Here is a 17,489-nt window from a genome sequence, read left to right on the forward strand (position 1 = left end):
CAATTCGCAGTAGATATTGAAAAGCACTCTCCTATCAAGATACAAATACATGTCTGTATAGCTACTGAAGAATGAATGCCTTGAAAGGTTTTTTAAAAAATAAATTTATTTTATTTATTTACTTTTATTTAGTGCTGAGGATTGAACCCAATGTCTTACATGTGCTAGGCAAGTACTCTACCACTGAGCTACAACCGATCCCCCTTTGACAGGTCTTATAAAATTTTCATTTACAAATTTTTTAAAGAAAGAAGTTCCCTTCTATAGTTGCAAGGAATTTTACTTTTCCTTTTAGGAAAATAAAAAATAAATAATACTACAAAAGGTGCTAACATACCATCTAAACTGATAGAAAATGGTAAGATATTTATTGTTTTTTTGGTTTTGGTTTTGGTTTGGTTTTGTCTTTTTTTTTTTTTTTTTTTTGTACCAGAAGTTGAAACTAAGGGTCCAATTCACTGAGCCACCTCTCCAGCCCTTTTTGTTTTTAATTTTGAGACAGGGTCTTACTAAGTTGCTGAGGTTGGCCTTGAATTTGCAATCTTCCTGTCTTAGACTCCCTATTTGCTGGGATTACAGGAATGTGCCACCACATCCATCGAAATGGTAGGTTTTTTAATGAGGTATAATAAAACAACGGACATAAAGACTTATATGATTCCAGAAAGAAAATGTTAAAACTAGCATTAATACTAAACCTTTTTACCCAACTTGCTTATTTCCAAGTTTTTAATATTTTGGACCATTCCTCTTATAAAGTTCTATCTCATAGTATTTTTTCCTAACTTTAAATAAAATTATTATATTATTGCTCTGTTCTATGATTTCAGTAGTACTGGTTGTTGATCAAGTTTTCTCCATGTTCTTATCATGTAGTTCTTATTTTATCTACTACATTATATGAAATTTAGCCTTGACACTTAGCACCATTGTAGTGACAATTACTACATATGTTTTGCTAATTTTTACTTTTAGTTTTTGCATTCTAATATAAGTCTTAGATGTTGTTCTATAGAACAAACACATAGTTTTATTTGTTTTTATTCATTTTTATTATTAAAAAATTCAGAGCTTGGGGCTGGAGATGTAACTCAGTGGTAGAGTTTGGGTTTGATCCTCAGCACCACATAAAAATAAATAAATATATTGTGTCCATCTCCAACTAAAAAAAAAATAAAAATGCAAAGTTTTGGCCTAAACAACAGATATGTCACTGCTTAGATTTTTGCTATGTAGAATTCTTTTCTGATAACTGAAATCTTTTTTGTTTTGTTTTGGGTGCCAGGGATTGAATCCAGGGCTTCATGGGTGCTAAGCACACACAGTACACTAAATTATATACCCTGCCCTGATAAGTGAAATCTTAAAAATGTATTCCCATTTGATAGAAGATAAAACTTACTTCCTAATACAGTGTGTGACACACAGTAGTAACTCAGTAAATATTTTAAATAGGGAAGTTTCCCCAGTGCCCCATGATGGTAGAGATAGGCAAGTGCTCCTAACACTGAGCCACATCCCCAGCCCATTGATTGGTTTGGGATTTTTGGTATATTACTAAAACTTCAAAATTTGAAGTGACTTATTTAAGCATGACTTATTTAAGCATGACTCTACTTCTCAAATGTCCATTTAATTTTATCAATTCTTATTCTCAATATGACGGTCCAAATACATCAAAACCAAAACAATATTCCTGAAACTTTTAACTTTTTACATGAGGGACCATTGTATCTCCACAGACTTTGGGGGGTCATATTTCTTCCCAAATAAATATAGACCTGTTTTCATCACCAAGGAAATGCCTGTCTGTTCAGAATTGTAACTCTAATCACACTCATATAGTTATGCTTATTACTGTGAAGACAGAGTTAAATAAACTTGTTTATTATACCAGCTAAATACCAGCTAAATGTTATATAATTACTCCAGTCCTCATTTCATTTTATCTATTAAGCCAGATGCCATTTAATCTTTTAGAAAATTCAGATAATCTTTCAACTTCTTCTAATTTTCTCCTTTCATTTATTTTTCTTTACAATATATGTATGGCTCTGTATTTCATTTTTCAGTTTCCCAATTAACAAAGGGACAAAATACAAGTGTTATTTTCTTTATATATTTCCCTATTTATAATTTGATAGTGAATTGCAGTAGTTTAAAACATAAACAACTGTTTTCATTATATTTGAGTGTATATTTTTATAACATTTGAGTGCTCCTTGAGAGAATGATGTCAAAATTTAATTTTTAAAAATTGTTACTAAAAATATATTAATGGTGGAAGGTATGTTTGTACATAGTACTATGTATATTTATAAAAGTGGTCTGAAAAAGAGAATGAAACATTATTTTCTAACATGTAAGCTCAAATATCATTTAATAGGAGCCTGTCAATAAATTCTCTTAAATAAATAAACATTTATTTTTATTGTCCTTTTCTACTATTGATTTCATTGTATTACTCTAACTCTAAAATCTTACTTTTAACCTTTCCCCTGTGTAAAATGGGGATTGTTTTGAAATATATACAATAAGAATACAAAAAGAAGAAAATATTAGTCTAAGTCAATAGTCATCTTTCATGGGCTGTTGTGTGATAGGCAGCAAATAACACTCTCCTCCCCATCTCAGTTCAGAATATAGGAGTCCAGCAGAGGGAGATCAACACACTAACTTTATTCCTAACACATAACAACTAATGGGTGATTATGGCTTAGATGTGCAGTATAGTGGTCTTCTGATGCTTCATTACAGATGAGATGCTTACATACAAAGTTGTAAGTAGAAGAAACAAATATTTGACATCTATTCTGGGAGCAGGCTACCTGCAGAGATGACAGAAGACCTGATTTCACATTATTGTGGGCAGACATATCTCTTAAAGAGACATATCTCTTAAAGAGATATTTAGGCCAGTGCATTCAGTGTGCTTCATCTAGTTTTTACACATTAGGTAAATCTCTCCTTCTCTCATGAGTAAGGTAGCGAGAATACAAGTTCTCACTTGAGGCCAGGGAATGAAGTTCTCCTGTCATTTCTGCCTAGATTTAAATTATAATTGAAACTAAACTCCCTTCTGTATATATCCCATTATCACTTCATATGTTCCAGTATTCCTTAAATATCTCTTAATGATGAGAAGTCAAGAAGTATGCTGGACAGTAAAAACAAATGTGTTTTGTGTATTTAATTTTTCTATAAATAATTTGAATAATTTATTTGTGGAATAATTTTGGTAAATCCTATTTGGAGAAAATGAATAGTTCTTTTTTAAAAAATATTTTTAGTTGTAGATGGACACAGTACCTTTATTTTGTTTATTTAGTTTTTTTAATGTGGTCCTGAGGATCAAACCTAGTGCCTCACACATGCTAGACATGTGCTCTATCACTGAGCCACAACCCCAGCCTATCAGTTCTTTTCCTTTAAGGAATAATTTTCTCAGTTTACAGCTTGCTTGGTTCAACATGAAAATTTTTCTCCTTTGATTTCTCTGTTCTGTAATGTCTAAACTTTATGCTTTAAAACTTAAGTTTACTTAAGTATTAGAAGTTATGATATTAATTTGTATTCCTTTATTTGTATTGATAACTTTTAGAACTTACAGTTTATTAGAGAGCTACTCTTATATCTTAGACTTAAACATTATTGAGCTACTCTTATATCTTAGACTTAAACATTATTAAGCTACATGAAAAAGTTTTACATATGAATTTTCTCTGAGCCACACTTAAAAATCTCTCTCTCTTTCCTAAATATGAGAGAAGTAGTTGCAGAGAACTCCAAGCTCAGTAAGAAGACCTAAAGCCCATTTCTGACTTGCAACCAGTTGGCTTTGTGACCTCAACCACTTTATGTCTGAGCTTATTTTGGTTCCTGTATAAAATTAGGATTGTTTTTACTTTCATAATTTTCTAAACATTTTTTCAAACAGTAGAACTTTTTAAAAATGGTATGAAACTGTATTATATTAAACAGAAGTAAAGCTATCTGACTAAAGGATGTCTAGAGGTTTTAAAGCTCTGACTTCCTTAACCCATTATCCTTCAGTCTCATCCTTTAGTATCTTAGATTTCTATGGACATAGTTTGAAAACAGCCAATTAGGGGATAATTCTTCTAATAAGTTAAATGCATGGTACATTGTTCTATTCTATATAATTTTCTCACTTTCTTACTTTTTTGAAAAATGGAAAAGTTTAAATGAAGTTGCAAATGTTCTCCCTTTATTAAGGTTATACTTCAGGCTTCCTTCATCATCTGAAACACAATCTCCACATAGAAATAAACAGAAAGGCTACAGAGAAAATGAGGAGTGTTTTTATTAAATATGTATTTGACTTCATAATGAGATAATAAAGCTTTCAATTTAATATTAAGCATAACATGAAGATTAACAACTTACTAAACTTTTTAAATTTCTTCTGATAACATTTAGTTTACCTTAAGCTATTTTACCTTGTGAATTTCAAAAGACTTTGCTATTGAGTGTAGTTGTGCACACCGTAATTCCAGCTATTGGGTGGCTGAGGTAGGATTGCAAGTTCCAAGACAGCCTGGGTAACTTAGAAAAAACCCTCTATTAAAACAAAATTTTTAGGAAAAAGGCTGGGGATATAGTTCAGTGATAGAGCATTTGCCTAGCATGTGTGAGGCTCTGGATTCAATTCCATTCCACCAAAAAATAAAAATAAAAAACAAGCATTTGAAGTACCCTTATCTAAAAATACTACAGTGATTAGTGTCACCAAGATACATTTCTTGTTTGTTTTTTCCTTCCATAATCTGTGGAACTCTATTAAACCATTCAACTGAATACAACAGTTCTGAATTTCTACTAAGGGAAATATAAGGAAACTATGATTTAATTGGAAAGTTAGAATTAAATGAAAGGCTTTGTTTCTTGTTTTGTTTGTTTATTTGTTTGTTTTTTGTGGTACAGGGGAATGAACCCAGGACACTTAACCCCTGAGGCACAGCCTCAGCCCATTTTTCATTTTTTATTTTGAGACAGGGTCTCACTACGTTGCTGAGGCTGGCTTTGAACTTGTGAACCTCCTGCCTCAGCCTCCTGAGCCACTGGGATTACAGGTGTTCACCATCATACACTACTGAAAGGCACTTTTTAAGTTATTTAATATTTGTCAAATTTAACTTGTGAACTAAACTACCCCATCCTCTCACCAGCCAGCACAAAATTGAAGTCTTCAGCACACTGGACCTCTTTAAGTATGCTTTCAGGTGACCATCTCCAGAGTGTTCTGAGTCTTTTTCCCTCTCAGCTTTCCTTTCTTCATTGTATCTCATTCCCAAAAAGCAGTTGCCCTTAGCTGTCATTAATGGTATAAAGTATTCAAAGGTCAGTGAAACCCTGGGAGGGAATTTATGGAGGGGGAGCCCCACTCCATATCCAGAAAAGAGGGTACTACTTCTACCAGGTGCTCTTTAAGAGTTCGGAGGAAAAACTGACTGCCACTTAAAATTTGTTATATCACAAGTATTCTGTAGAGAGAAAATTCATATATTGAGTACAGGGCTGAAGATACAGCTAAGAAATAGAATGCATATTTACCATACATAATGCCTTGAATTTAATCCCCTGCACCAAAAGGGGAAGAAAAAAAATGGAAGGAAAAAGAGAAAAGGGGATTTCTTCAATATAAAACATATCTTTTGAAAGCAAAATGTTTGTATTATGCAGATATTTGTGGGTGAGATATAAAGACATAATAAAATCTATTACCTATAGTTAATTATAATAGAAGAGCTTTTGGGTGAAAAGATAATAACACAACATTGGTAGTTGCTTAATTCAAGTCTTATAAAAATATATTTTACATTGACATAGTGTTTATTAATAGTAATATGATTCTTTCAATAAAGGCTTCTCCTTTCATCCAGTATTGAGTTATTTGTACAAAACTTGTCTGTAATGCTGCTGTCACAGAAATGTTAGCAAAAACAGTGGCTTAAGATATTAGGAAACCTGTCAATCAAAACAATTTGTCATCCCACCTAAAATTCCTGATATCACATTATCATCATATTTGTTATGTTCAGTATCTATGTTAGGCCCTTTTTAGAGCACTTGTAAGAGAATAGCTTTTCTACAAAAATATTTAAGAACATTCTAGATTTGGACACCTGCAAAATAGTTTGAAGTATCCCTACACATTTTGTAGTTAAGTAGATAACTATAACAAATCAATGTTTTAAAAAATTGACCCTAATTTCTGAAAAGAAATAAAAGTTTTATTTGAAGAGCTGTATATTTTTTCTTTGTTTCCAAATGTAGAAAGTCATGAGTCAATGAAAAGTTAACTTTGAAAACTGACTCTAACATATTTATCCTTTTCTTCAAGCAAATTTTCTGAAATCTTTGCATCCATATTAACAAAAAAATGTTTGTTCATAATCCAAATAGTATAATGTTTTAAATCATTTGTCAGTGGAATTTTTAGATAACAAATAATAGCATTTTATTTATTTAAGATTCTTTGCAGAAAAATTAATAGCATAAAACATATTAAAGTTTTGATTTTCTAAAAGTAGATAATGGAAATGAAAAATCCATTAGAGTAAAAAAATGAGAAATTTTATAAAGGGCAGAGTTGCTTAGAATCACAAAGTCATGCTTTCAGTATAAGATATGAATTGAATTGATTAACCTTTGTGTTAATAAAACAGCATCCTTCTTAGAAGTCTTAAGTCCATGGGAAAAGAAAACATCCAAGAGTTTGTGTCATTACCGTAATCACCTTACTAGCAATGTGTGGCTTTTAAAATATTAGAGATTTGCAGTCTTAGTCTGCAAAATGACATTTCAGATTTACCAAGTTAAAAATCCACCTGTGTTTGATGAATGTGTAAGTGCTAGATGTGGCTTTAGATTCTGTCCCTGAAGCTTAACATAGCTGGCCCTGCAGCATGGGGAAGCCCCCCATGAATGTAGTAAGCAGCTTGCCTGGGTCACCATGGCCTGACCTCAAACCAGCTTAAGGCTTTTAAATCCTCTCTCAGAATTTGCAATTCCAGCTTCTCTCCTTCCTAGTGAGAGAGCAAGTGGGAAAGGATTAAATATAGCCATAGAGGCTCATCAGGACACTTGATAACTCTGGAGTTTTAAAAGCTCCCAAGAGAGGATTTTTCAGCTAAATGCCAATCCCAGAAATAATTCCATTTTAAACAGTTCTCATTCATCCATCCTCCACTACAAAGGCTAAGCTTGACTGCCTTTACCCAGGCAGACACACTAATGTATGTTTTATTCAGCAATGTTATACAGAAATCCACTAGTTGAGTTTGGGAATAGGAAATGAAATTGCCTCTCAGTGTAAGGAATGGCCCAAGCCAGCTTCCTATTTGATTTTTTTTTTTTTTAACTGATGGATGGTGCAACATGTCTACATGGCTATTACTAAACTTTATATAATGTGTGATTTCAGTTCAGCTTGAAAAATAATCTCCTTACATGTAGCAGTACATTATATGTACCGTTAGTATTTCCATTTTGAATCCTTGTTATTGCAATGTAAAAAGTAATGCCTACTTTTTAAAACGTGTTTGATATGCTAAGTATTGTGCACAATTTAAACTTTTTATTTTTTGCTTTTTCTGTTTTCTGGTTGTGTGCTTCCTTTTACAACAAGCCTCTAAAAAATATTTCTGAAAGTTACTGAGCTGTTTATAATGCAGATGTACTTAGGGAATATGTAAAATAATCATTTTAACAAAAGAAATAGATATTTAAGATTCAATACTAATTCAGGAAAAGGGTCTCTTGTGTAAAACGTTTATCTTTGGGTTCAGTGTTTGTCTTTGGTTTTACAAAATAATGTGTATTTTCAGTATTTTCTATATAATACCATAAATTGTAGAGCGATTGCAATGTATAAATAAAATGGGTAAATTTTTTTGGAAAAAAAACATCCTTCTGAAATGATATATATATATACTTAATTGGCCAATATTATTTATATTTTTCATCAGATTAAGCAAAACATCATTGTACATATAAATTCTCTATTACCTAATACTGAAAATAGGAATTTTGTTTAATTTGTAATTTTTGTAAAGTAATTCTCAAGTTAGATCTAGTTTCTAAAAGCCTTATTTAATTTAGGCCACATGTTTGTAAGTGATATAACATTCTCATAATAATGTCTCCTATTTAGCTTAAACATTATAAATACTGTTTAACTTATTTCAGATGCAGCAGAAGTTGGAAAAAAGTATAACTAGAGAACTAAAAGAAGGTATGTGGACAAAATTCATTTCATTTAGATTAATTTATTTATGAAATAAAGTATAAATTGCAAATGGCATCCCTTTCCTTTGTTTAATAGATTCTACATTAAATATTATTTTCTAATATACTTTGAGTGAAAGATGTAAATTATAGACATTGCTAATGAAGAATATACTTATTCCTCACTTATTTATGTTCCATAGCTTTTAAAATTTTCAACAAGTCCATGTAACTCTTTTAACACTTTCTTCTTCACTTCTGCCATCCCTATGAAACTTATGAAACTGTCAATCTGCACACTGAAATTGTTCTTATAAAAGAAAGTTATTATCAAATACTCAGGTTTGTAACAAAATCCTGGCTCATCTAAGTAACACTTAGTCAAGCAATTGTAGTTCATTAACTATCACATGATAAGTCTCATTTTAAATCTCCTGTCACTTACTTAGTCATTGCTTTATGCTTTGCCCTAAGGAAAATTCCAAATTCCTTAGCATGAACTAAAAATACCCAAACCAATTTGATTCTTGGCATTTTCTTATTCAGTTTTATCTCTTTTATCACTTAGTGTGCTCTGCTTCTTGGCTCTAGACTCTAGCCATACTGAACCACTTATAATTCCACAAGTGTTCTTCATTACTTCTAGCTGTTTGCATGTACTTCTTTCCTCTTTCTGTCATACTTTGTCCTTATCCTTTGGGTATCAAGTTACATAAAGCCTACAATACTGATACAAACTGGGATACAAATCCCTTCTGTGTGTTTCAGTAGTGCCCTATTTGATACGTGATTCTATAGCACATGCCTGTCCATTTGTGTTTTCAGGTTGTGGTATATGATTGTTGTGGTGAACTGTATCATCTTGTCATTCCAGTGCTTGTCATAGTACCTTAGAACATAGTGGTTGAACTGATGACTGGGAAAACCAGAACTCTGATACCCAGCTATAATGATATTCAGTGTGCAACAATGAACAAATTATATTTAATAGTGATTCTGAATTATAAATATACATACATATTTTTCATTCTTATTAACACTGATAAAATTCTCAATTTTAATTTTATATTGTCTAAATAAACAATATAATTATGATAATATTATTTAAATAAACAATATAATTATGATAATATAGTTCTTTCTTTTTCTCTCCAGTGGCTGATGAACTTGAATCTGGGTCCCTTAGAGCTTCTCCCCTAGGATCTACTCATAAGTCAAGTCAAGATCTACTTTCAGAAGCATCACAAGAATATGTAGAGATTTTAAAGAAAAAATACATGATCTGAAAGATAACATGTCATCTCTTAGACTGTTTATATAACAGTTAACATGGTTTCCCAGACATATATGATGTGAAAATTTTGAAGTAAAATGTTTTTGGCTATCATATATGTATGATGAAATAATATATAATACTTTAAGCTGTTTCTTGGCATCTGTAACTAACTTTTAAATGGATTTTGCGAGTGAAAACTAGTATTATTGACTTTTGCATACTCAAATTCTCAAAATGCCAGCTATTTAAACAGTACCCAAACAATCTTCTTGTCACTAATACTTTGGTAGAATGAAATATCATTTTAGTGATAGCTTATTTGTACTTTTCAATTTTTATTAGTATATATGTCTATAAATTTAAACATCATTTTGGTATAATGATACTGTAGCCCTTGTCAGTGTTTTAATGTAGTACAATAGTTTCACTGCCATCAAACTTATATAATTTTAATTTTATTGCATTATTTTATTTTAAGCACTAATTGTTCTTTCCTCATGGAATTATGCAACTATAGCATAACAATCAAAGTCAGGAGATTAAAATTGATTCAGTATTAATATTTAATCTTCAAAGCTTGTTCAGATTTTGCCAGATATCCCAATAATAAGCTGTATATATCCATTATTTGTACTTTTTTGCTCAGTGATGCAAAGCTATTTAACACACAAGAGAATTAAACAAATAAGTTAATATTCTAAGCATGAAGGGACACAGGTTACTATCAGAAAAATTAACTACAGAGTTTAAGGTTGCCGCCACCACTAGAGCATATCACCAATACCAAACAATATAAACTTCCTGGAGGGCAAGAAGAGATAACTGTGACTGTCATGGAGCTGGAAAAAGTGGGCATGATATGACCCACCTATAGTCCTTTAAACTCCTTAATGAGGCCAGTAAAGAAACTAGATGAATCCTGGAGGGTGATAGTGTACTGCTTTGAGCTCAATAAAGTGGTTCCCCAATGTATGCTGCTGTTCCTTCAATGGCTTACCTGATGGACCATTTGACTATGAATAAGGTGTTCAAAAAAGACCTGGGGAGTCACCCAAGTAGTCTCTGTTCAGGGTCAGTAAGCAGAGGGGAAACTGACTCCTTTGGTTTTAGAATTTGTGGTATTGGGGCAGTACAGATATTTCATTCTAAACATATCTGTATGAAAGTATGTGAATGAGATAGTCAGCAGAGGGGTTCTGACCCTACTCAAGAGCCAAAGCAAGATTTTTTCCCGACCTACCACTCTGTGGTACCTCATACACTTTGAGACAGAATTCCACCAACCAAGATCTAGGTAGAAGCTCCAGATCAGGGGCTGATACTGACCTGAAAGGCTAACAAGACCATAAGTCCCCAAAAAGGGAATACCTGGAGATAAATGAAATAAGTCTTGTCCTTTGTGTAATACTAACACAGGGTAGAACATGGGAAGCACAGAAAGTAAACTAAGTCTTTTGAAATGTATATTAGAAAACTTTAATATTTTAATGGTTACTATGCGGTGAAACTCACTCCACAAAATTCTCTAATTCTCTGTGAATTAGAATGGCCAAGTAGGTAGGATGGCCACCAGAAGGATCTTTAGACAAAAGTGTCATTGGCGAGGTCCTTTTAATAGTTATCAGAACCCCTGGACACCCAGGCCAATTCCCTTATATTGATTGCTGGCAAAAGATAGTACAGAAACAGCCCTCTTGGTTGAGAGCCTGTCTGGAAGGACAGTCCAAGTTGATGTTATTTTAGACTGTATAGCCTCTAAGACCCACCTAAAGGAAACTAAACAGAGGAAAAACCTGACAAAGACAAGACATAAAGGAAACCAGTTTTTCCCCATTAGCCTTTGTGTGTGCCAGCCTTTCACCACCATTGATCTCTTGAACTGGAAAAATCATACTTCCTCCTACACACAGACACTTTACGCCATGATTGAGCTGATGCAGTCTAATATGCAGACACACCAACCCACCTAGATTGACAGAGGAATGCAGACAAGGTGTCCACGCAGCTTTAAAGTGGCTAGAGGAACACACTATGCACACACAAGGCAACATCCAAGCCTATGTCCAGTCCCAGTTTTCCAACACAGAGCCAGGGTGGGACCCCAACAAAGTGGAGGACCTCTTATAGATAAACATCAAACAGCCCTAATAGGTAGCCTGAAAGAAGGGAGAAGGAAAGGCTTTAACATAAACAAGATATCAGAAGTACTCCAAAAGCCTGATGAAAGGCCCAGCCAGTTCTATGAATGACTGTGTGAGACCTTCCAACTCTTCACTCCTGAAGACACCAGACAACAAGCAGGTAAAATAAACCCAGAGAGACATTCACAGAAAACTCCTAAAACTTTGCAGGACTTTGCTAAAAAAAAAAAAAAAAAAAAAAAAAATTACCAGTGAGTTGATTAAAATGGCTACCACAGTTTTCATCAACTGAGACCAAGAGTCAGACCAAAAGATGAAGAAAGATGAGTCTCCTTGCAGCTACCCTCACTGCAAACCCAGAGGTCACTCAAAGGGGGGTCCCACTAAGACAAGGTCAAAACAAGTATTAAAATTAAGTCCAGATGCAGGGCTGAAGAAACATAAATGGGAAGACAACCTTATCCCAGGAAAAGGCTGAAACTAACCTGATGTGCCTTCTGCCTTCTAGAGGGCCATTGGAAAAACAGTGTCACCAGCTAAAGGACAGTTGATCTGAACCAGGCAGCCACAGGGCTTTTTAAGAGCCTTTCCTGCAAAACAATATGGATGCTGACCTCTGATATGCATTCACATTGATCTGTTGCTGGCAACCTGAGAAAACTGCATGAAATAGACACAACTCATTCTCCTATGTAAAAACTGGCTACAAAATCTCAAAAGGAAGAAAGTCCACATCTATCAAAGAAAAGTTAAGTACCTTGGTTTTTATCGGACTCAGAGACAATGTCAACTGGGATGCCAGAGGGAACAGTGTGTTCAATCCCATTCCCTTCAAAAAGTTCCTATGTGCTACTGAATTCAGACAGATACGAATTCCTAACTTTTTGGTTATGGCCAAACCCCTCTATCAGGCCACAAATGGGGGGTGGGGGACAGGACCCTCTGATGTGGAAAAACAAAACAAAAACAAAAAAGCCTTTGAGGGCATTGAACAAGCACTCACCAGTGCACCTGAACTAGAACTGTCCTTGACCTCAGAAAACTTTTTTTCCTCTGTATGTCCATCCATGGTCTAGAATAGTTGTAGGAGTCCTAACTCAAATGCTGGGGACATGGCACCATCTAGGGGCCTATCTTTCTAAATAGCTGGATTCTATGGTTCAAGACTAGTCACCTTGTATATGGGCCCTTGCAGCCATAGCTCTTCTGGCATTAGAGGCTAACAAGGCGACTAAGGGACAGGAAATGACAATCTATAGCTATAGCCTATAGAGGTCTAATTTATATGCTAAACTGGATTACTCTCAAATTGTACTGGAAAATATTACTAATCAAACTGCTACAGCCTTTTCTTGCTATGGTTTTCTAATCTTGGTAGATTCAAAAGTTTAAATGGCATAGTAGGTATTATGCTTTAAACTTGTTTATTGCTTCCATGTTTGACTCCCTTTTAATTAAAGTTATTGAGTTTAGTATAGAATCAGCTATTAAAAGAAAGACAACAACTAAGATTATGGCATTATATAAAACTTTAGGCCAAGAGGATGGTGATGATCTTTAATTTAAATAATTATATAACAATCATCAAAGGGGGAAAAGAAGCAGGCCAGAGACCCCCACCCAGAAGACCCTCACCATAATTGTTCTTGTTAACAATATCAGAAAAAAATTCCTCAAGAGCTCAGTGTAAGCTGGGCATGGTGGTACATACCTGTAATCCCAGCAGCTTGGGAGGTTGAGGCAGGAAGATCGTAAGTTCAAAGCCAGCCTCAGTAATGGCAAGGCACTAAACAATTCAGTGAGATCTTGCCTCTAGATAAAAATACAAAATATTTTGTATTTTGGGGATGTGGCTCAGTGGTTGAGTGCCTCTGAGTTCAATCCCCAGTGCCCACAAAAAAAAGTGATCATTGTGGTTAGGACTTTCTGTTTCCTGTTGCTCTGTCTTATAAGAACTAAGTTTAACCATGGACTTGATGATATTACTCCTGCTTTTGTGGTGAGACATATAAAACCTCTGAAGTTTCTGAAAAAAAATGAGGAATAAAAAGAACTGAGAACTCAAAGAAAAAGATTAGTTTGCAAAATGTAAACCTCCAAGCCCAGCCTCCAACACACACACACACAGGATATAAAGTCCAAAGAGTTTCTAGACTCTTGCTCCAGAGGAGGAAAGGCATGAGCCACTGTGGACTGACTGCAGCCAATAAACTGGCTTCCTGCCAATTACTTGGGTGTAGAGCCTCATCTGTTCTACATCATTACCAACCCTATTCATATCACCCCTGGCAAGTGTCCTCAGTATTTGGATCCCTAACCCTTCCTTGCCTACTCCTCCCCCACTCTCCAAGCAGCAGCTTGCCTGGATTCAATACTAATGTTGGAGCTGAGGGCACAGAAGAAAGGAGAAATGGAGTCCATGCCAGATTTTATAGACTGCAGCTTCCTCCAGTCTCATTCACCTGGGGTGAGCATCAAACTTCCTGACTGCACCCAACTTCATTCCTGAGACTTTGAAGCCCCTAAATGTACTGGCCTGGATATCTTGGGACACTGAAGAACTGCTGCTGCTTCCAGTGCCATTACTGGGACATCTGCTGTGACAGACTAATACTGAACTCTCACAGACCTCCATCACACTCAGCTCCCCATCTACCAATGCAGGGCTCCCCTGGCCACCTCCATCTTGGAACACTGCAACCACTGCCATAGCTCCCTCCACGTGGTAGCCTCCACCTTGGGACATTAGACAGAGCCTGGAGGCAGCCACCAACCACAATACCACATGCCACAGGGCTGCATCTCTGAACAGGCCACCCAATGCTACCACACAGCCCACCCTGGCTGCCCCATCTCTGAAAGTGATCACCTCCATCTTGGGACACCTTCACTGCCATTTTTGGTTACCTCCACTATCACCATTGCCATCTTTAATTGAGGCAACTTCCATCTTCGGACACCAGCCAGGGCCTGGAAGCCTACTATCAAGGTACCTATAGTCTCCCAAATCTACCCCAGCCACCAACCTGATCCAGCACTTTTATCTACATGGCTGTCCCACAGCTCTCAAAGCCTGGTCCCAATCGGCCCAATACAGAACAATTCTGCACAACAGGCCTCCAGGTCTCAGTGCTCAGTCCTCACAATCTCTGGAGAGAGACATTTCTAACTAGGAAGTAGAGAGAGCAGGAGCAAGAGAGATACAGTTTAGAGACTAAATGAGAGACCAAGAATTGTGGAGTCCACAGATAATGTAAGGGGCTAATATCAGGCATCCATATCACATGAGTGGACCCTAAAGGAGAGCCCTGGTATGCAGTTTTCCAAAGGGAACCAGCAAGTACTATACTCCACCTCCAGGAGTTTCACCTCTAAGACCAACCCTCCCAACCTAATAACCTTTGTCATCCTGAGGATGGAGACACCAGCAAACTCCAGACAACCCCACCTATTGAAAGAGAAGGGAAGCAGCAAAGATATTGAACTCCAACAGAAACAATTATTCAATTTTCCTTTGAGATTTTTTTTCTTCTTTTCCAACCCTCACACCCCCAACATTTGTGAAACCAAGTACTTTCCATGCATTAGGCTACTAAGAACTGGGATGTCTAAATAGTATAACATAATTTTGTTGTATAATCTTTTATCTTTTATTTTGACATTTTTTTCTTTCTCTTTTTAATTTTTTTACTGTATTTTTCTCCCACTTATCTGTCTTTCCACAATCTCTTTCTCTCTTTTCTGCTAACAGCAAACTTCTTTTGATTCCTCTTTCATTCTTCATATAATCTAATACCTTTATATTCTCACCTCCTACCTCTTTAACATCTCATCCTACACCCTCCAGGTTCTCTCTTTTCTCTGTAGACCCTTTCACAAACCTACTGTTTATATTATAGATAATAATCAAACACACCATTTCTGGTTATTGTAACAAAACTGGAAACCTCTTAATAGGAGCTATTTGGTTTAAGACTGCATATTGTTTGCATTGGGTACTGTTAATATTGATCTCCTACTTAAATGAGAGGTATTGGAAACCTACAGGGACAAGATATGTCTATAGGGTAGAAACTGTAATATGGATCCACACTGCTAGAGGGGAAGATAAATGAACAACATGAAAAAAACAAGGGAAGAAAGTGCCTGAAACAAACCAAGATGCTACAATAATAGAATCCATTGCTAGCACAGTAGAAGAAAAGTCAGAGAAAAAAATCAGAATGTACATAATTAAAATTATCTGTGAAATAAAGGATGATACAAAAAAACCAACCACAGGCATCAAAAGATCAATAAAGAGCTACAAGAGCAAATACAGGAAGCAAAATATTACCTCAATAAAGAGATAGAGATTATGGGGGAAAAAAAGAAATCCTTGAAATGAATGAAACAATAAACCAAATTAAAAACTCCAACTCACTAGAAAGCATCACCAACAGACTAGATCACTTAGAAGACAGAACCTCAGATAATGAAGACAAAATATATAATCTTGAAAATAAAGTTGACCACACAGTGAAGATTGTAAGAAACCATAAACAGATTTCCAAAAATTTTGGGATAACATGAAAAGACTAAATTTAAGAATTGTTGGAATAGAGGAAGGAACAGAGATACAAACCAAAGGAATGAACAATTTATTCAATGAAATAATATTAGAAACATTTCCCAAACCTGAAAAATGAAATGGAAAATCAAATACAAGAGGCATACAGGACACCAGATGTACAAAATTACAACAGATCCATATCAAGGAACATTATAATGAAAATGCATAGCATATAGAATAAGGAAAGAATTTTGAAGGCCACATAAGAAAAGTATCAGTTTACATATAGGGGGGAAACCAATTTGGATCTCAGCAGATTTCTCAACCCAGACGCTCAAAGCTAGGAAGTCCTGGAAAAACATATACCAAGCTCTGAAAGCAAATGGATGCCAATAAAGAATCTTATATTCAGCAAAATTAAACTACAGATTTGATGATGAAATAAAAACCTTCCATTATAAACAAGTGTTAAAAGAATTTGCAACTAGAAAGCCTGCACTACAGAACATCCTCAGCAAAATATTCCATGAGGAAGAAATGAAAATCAGCAAAGGTAGTCAATACACTAAAGGAAAAGCCAATCAAGGGAGAACCAAGTCAAGTTAAAAATAAAAAATAAACTAAAATGTCTGGGAATCATGTTTCAGTAATAATCCTGAATGTTAATGGCCTAAACTTATCAACCAAAAAACGTAGACTGGCAGATTGGATTTCTAAAAAGGCCCAACAACATTTGGCCTTCAAGAGACTTATCACATAAGAAAAGACATCCACAGACTGAAGGTGAAAGGTTGGGAAAAAATATACCATTTACATGAACTGCTTGTTTACATAGTTCATGTAAGTAGACTTCAAGCCAAACTTAAAAGGGATAAAGAAGGACATTTCATACTGCTTAAGGGAATCATACATAAACAAGACATAATAATCATAAATATATATGTCCCAAACAATGGAATATCTACATACATCAAACAAACTCTTCTCAATTTCAAGAATCAAATAGACCACAGTAGTACTGGGTGACTTTAACACACCTCTCTCACAGTGGATAGATCTTCTAAACAAAAACTAAACATAGAAACTATAAAACTCAATAATTCAATCAATAATTTAGACTTAACAGACAAATATAGAATATTTCATCCATCAACAAGTGAATATACTTTCTTCTCAGCAGCACATGGATCCTTCTCTAAAATAGACCATATATTATGTCACAAAGCAACTCTTGGCAAACACAAAGAAACAATGGACATAATACCCTGTA

General features: G+C 34.8%; 1 protein-coding gene across 1 annotated transcript in view; it reads left to right on the top strand.

The window, feature by feature from the left end:
• The window catches only part of Ankrd30a (ankyrin repeat domain 30A), a 109,150-nt gene extending 98,705 nt beyond the window's left edge, over nt 1-10,445 (top strand). Inside the window, exons 33-34 of the mRNA XM_076834225.1 lie at nt 8,212-8,257; nt 9,406-10,445. Coding sequence (XP_076690340.1) covers nt 8,212-8,257; nt 9,406-9,536 — 177 coding nt within the window. The 3' untranslated portion in view covers nt 9,537-10,445. The remainder of the gene's footprint in view (nt 1-8,211; nt 8,258-9,405) is intronic.
• Nucleotides 10,446-17,489: the final 7,044 nt, after the last annotated feature.

This window comes from Callospermophilus lateralis, chromosome 15, assembly GCF_048772815.1.
Source record: "Callospermophilus lateralis isolate mCalLat2 chromosome 15, mCalLat2.hap1, whole genome shotgun sequence".
Classification (NCBI taxonomy): domain Eukaryota; kingdom Metazoa; phylum Chordata; class Mammalia; order Rodentia; family Sciuridae; genus Callospermophilus; species Callospermophilus lateralis.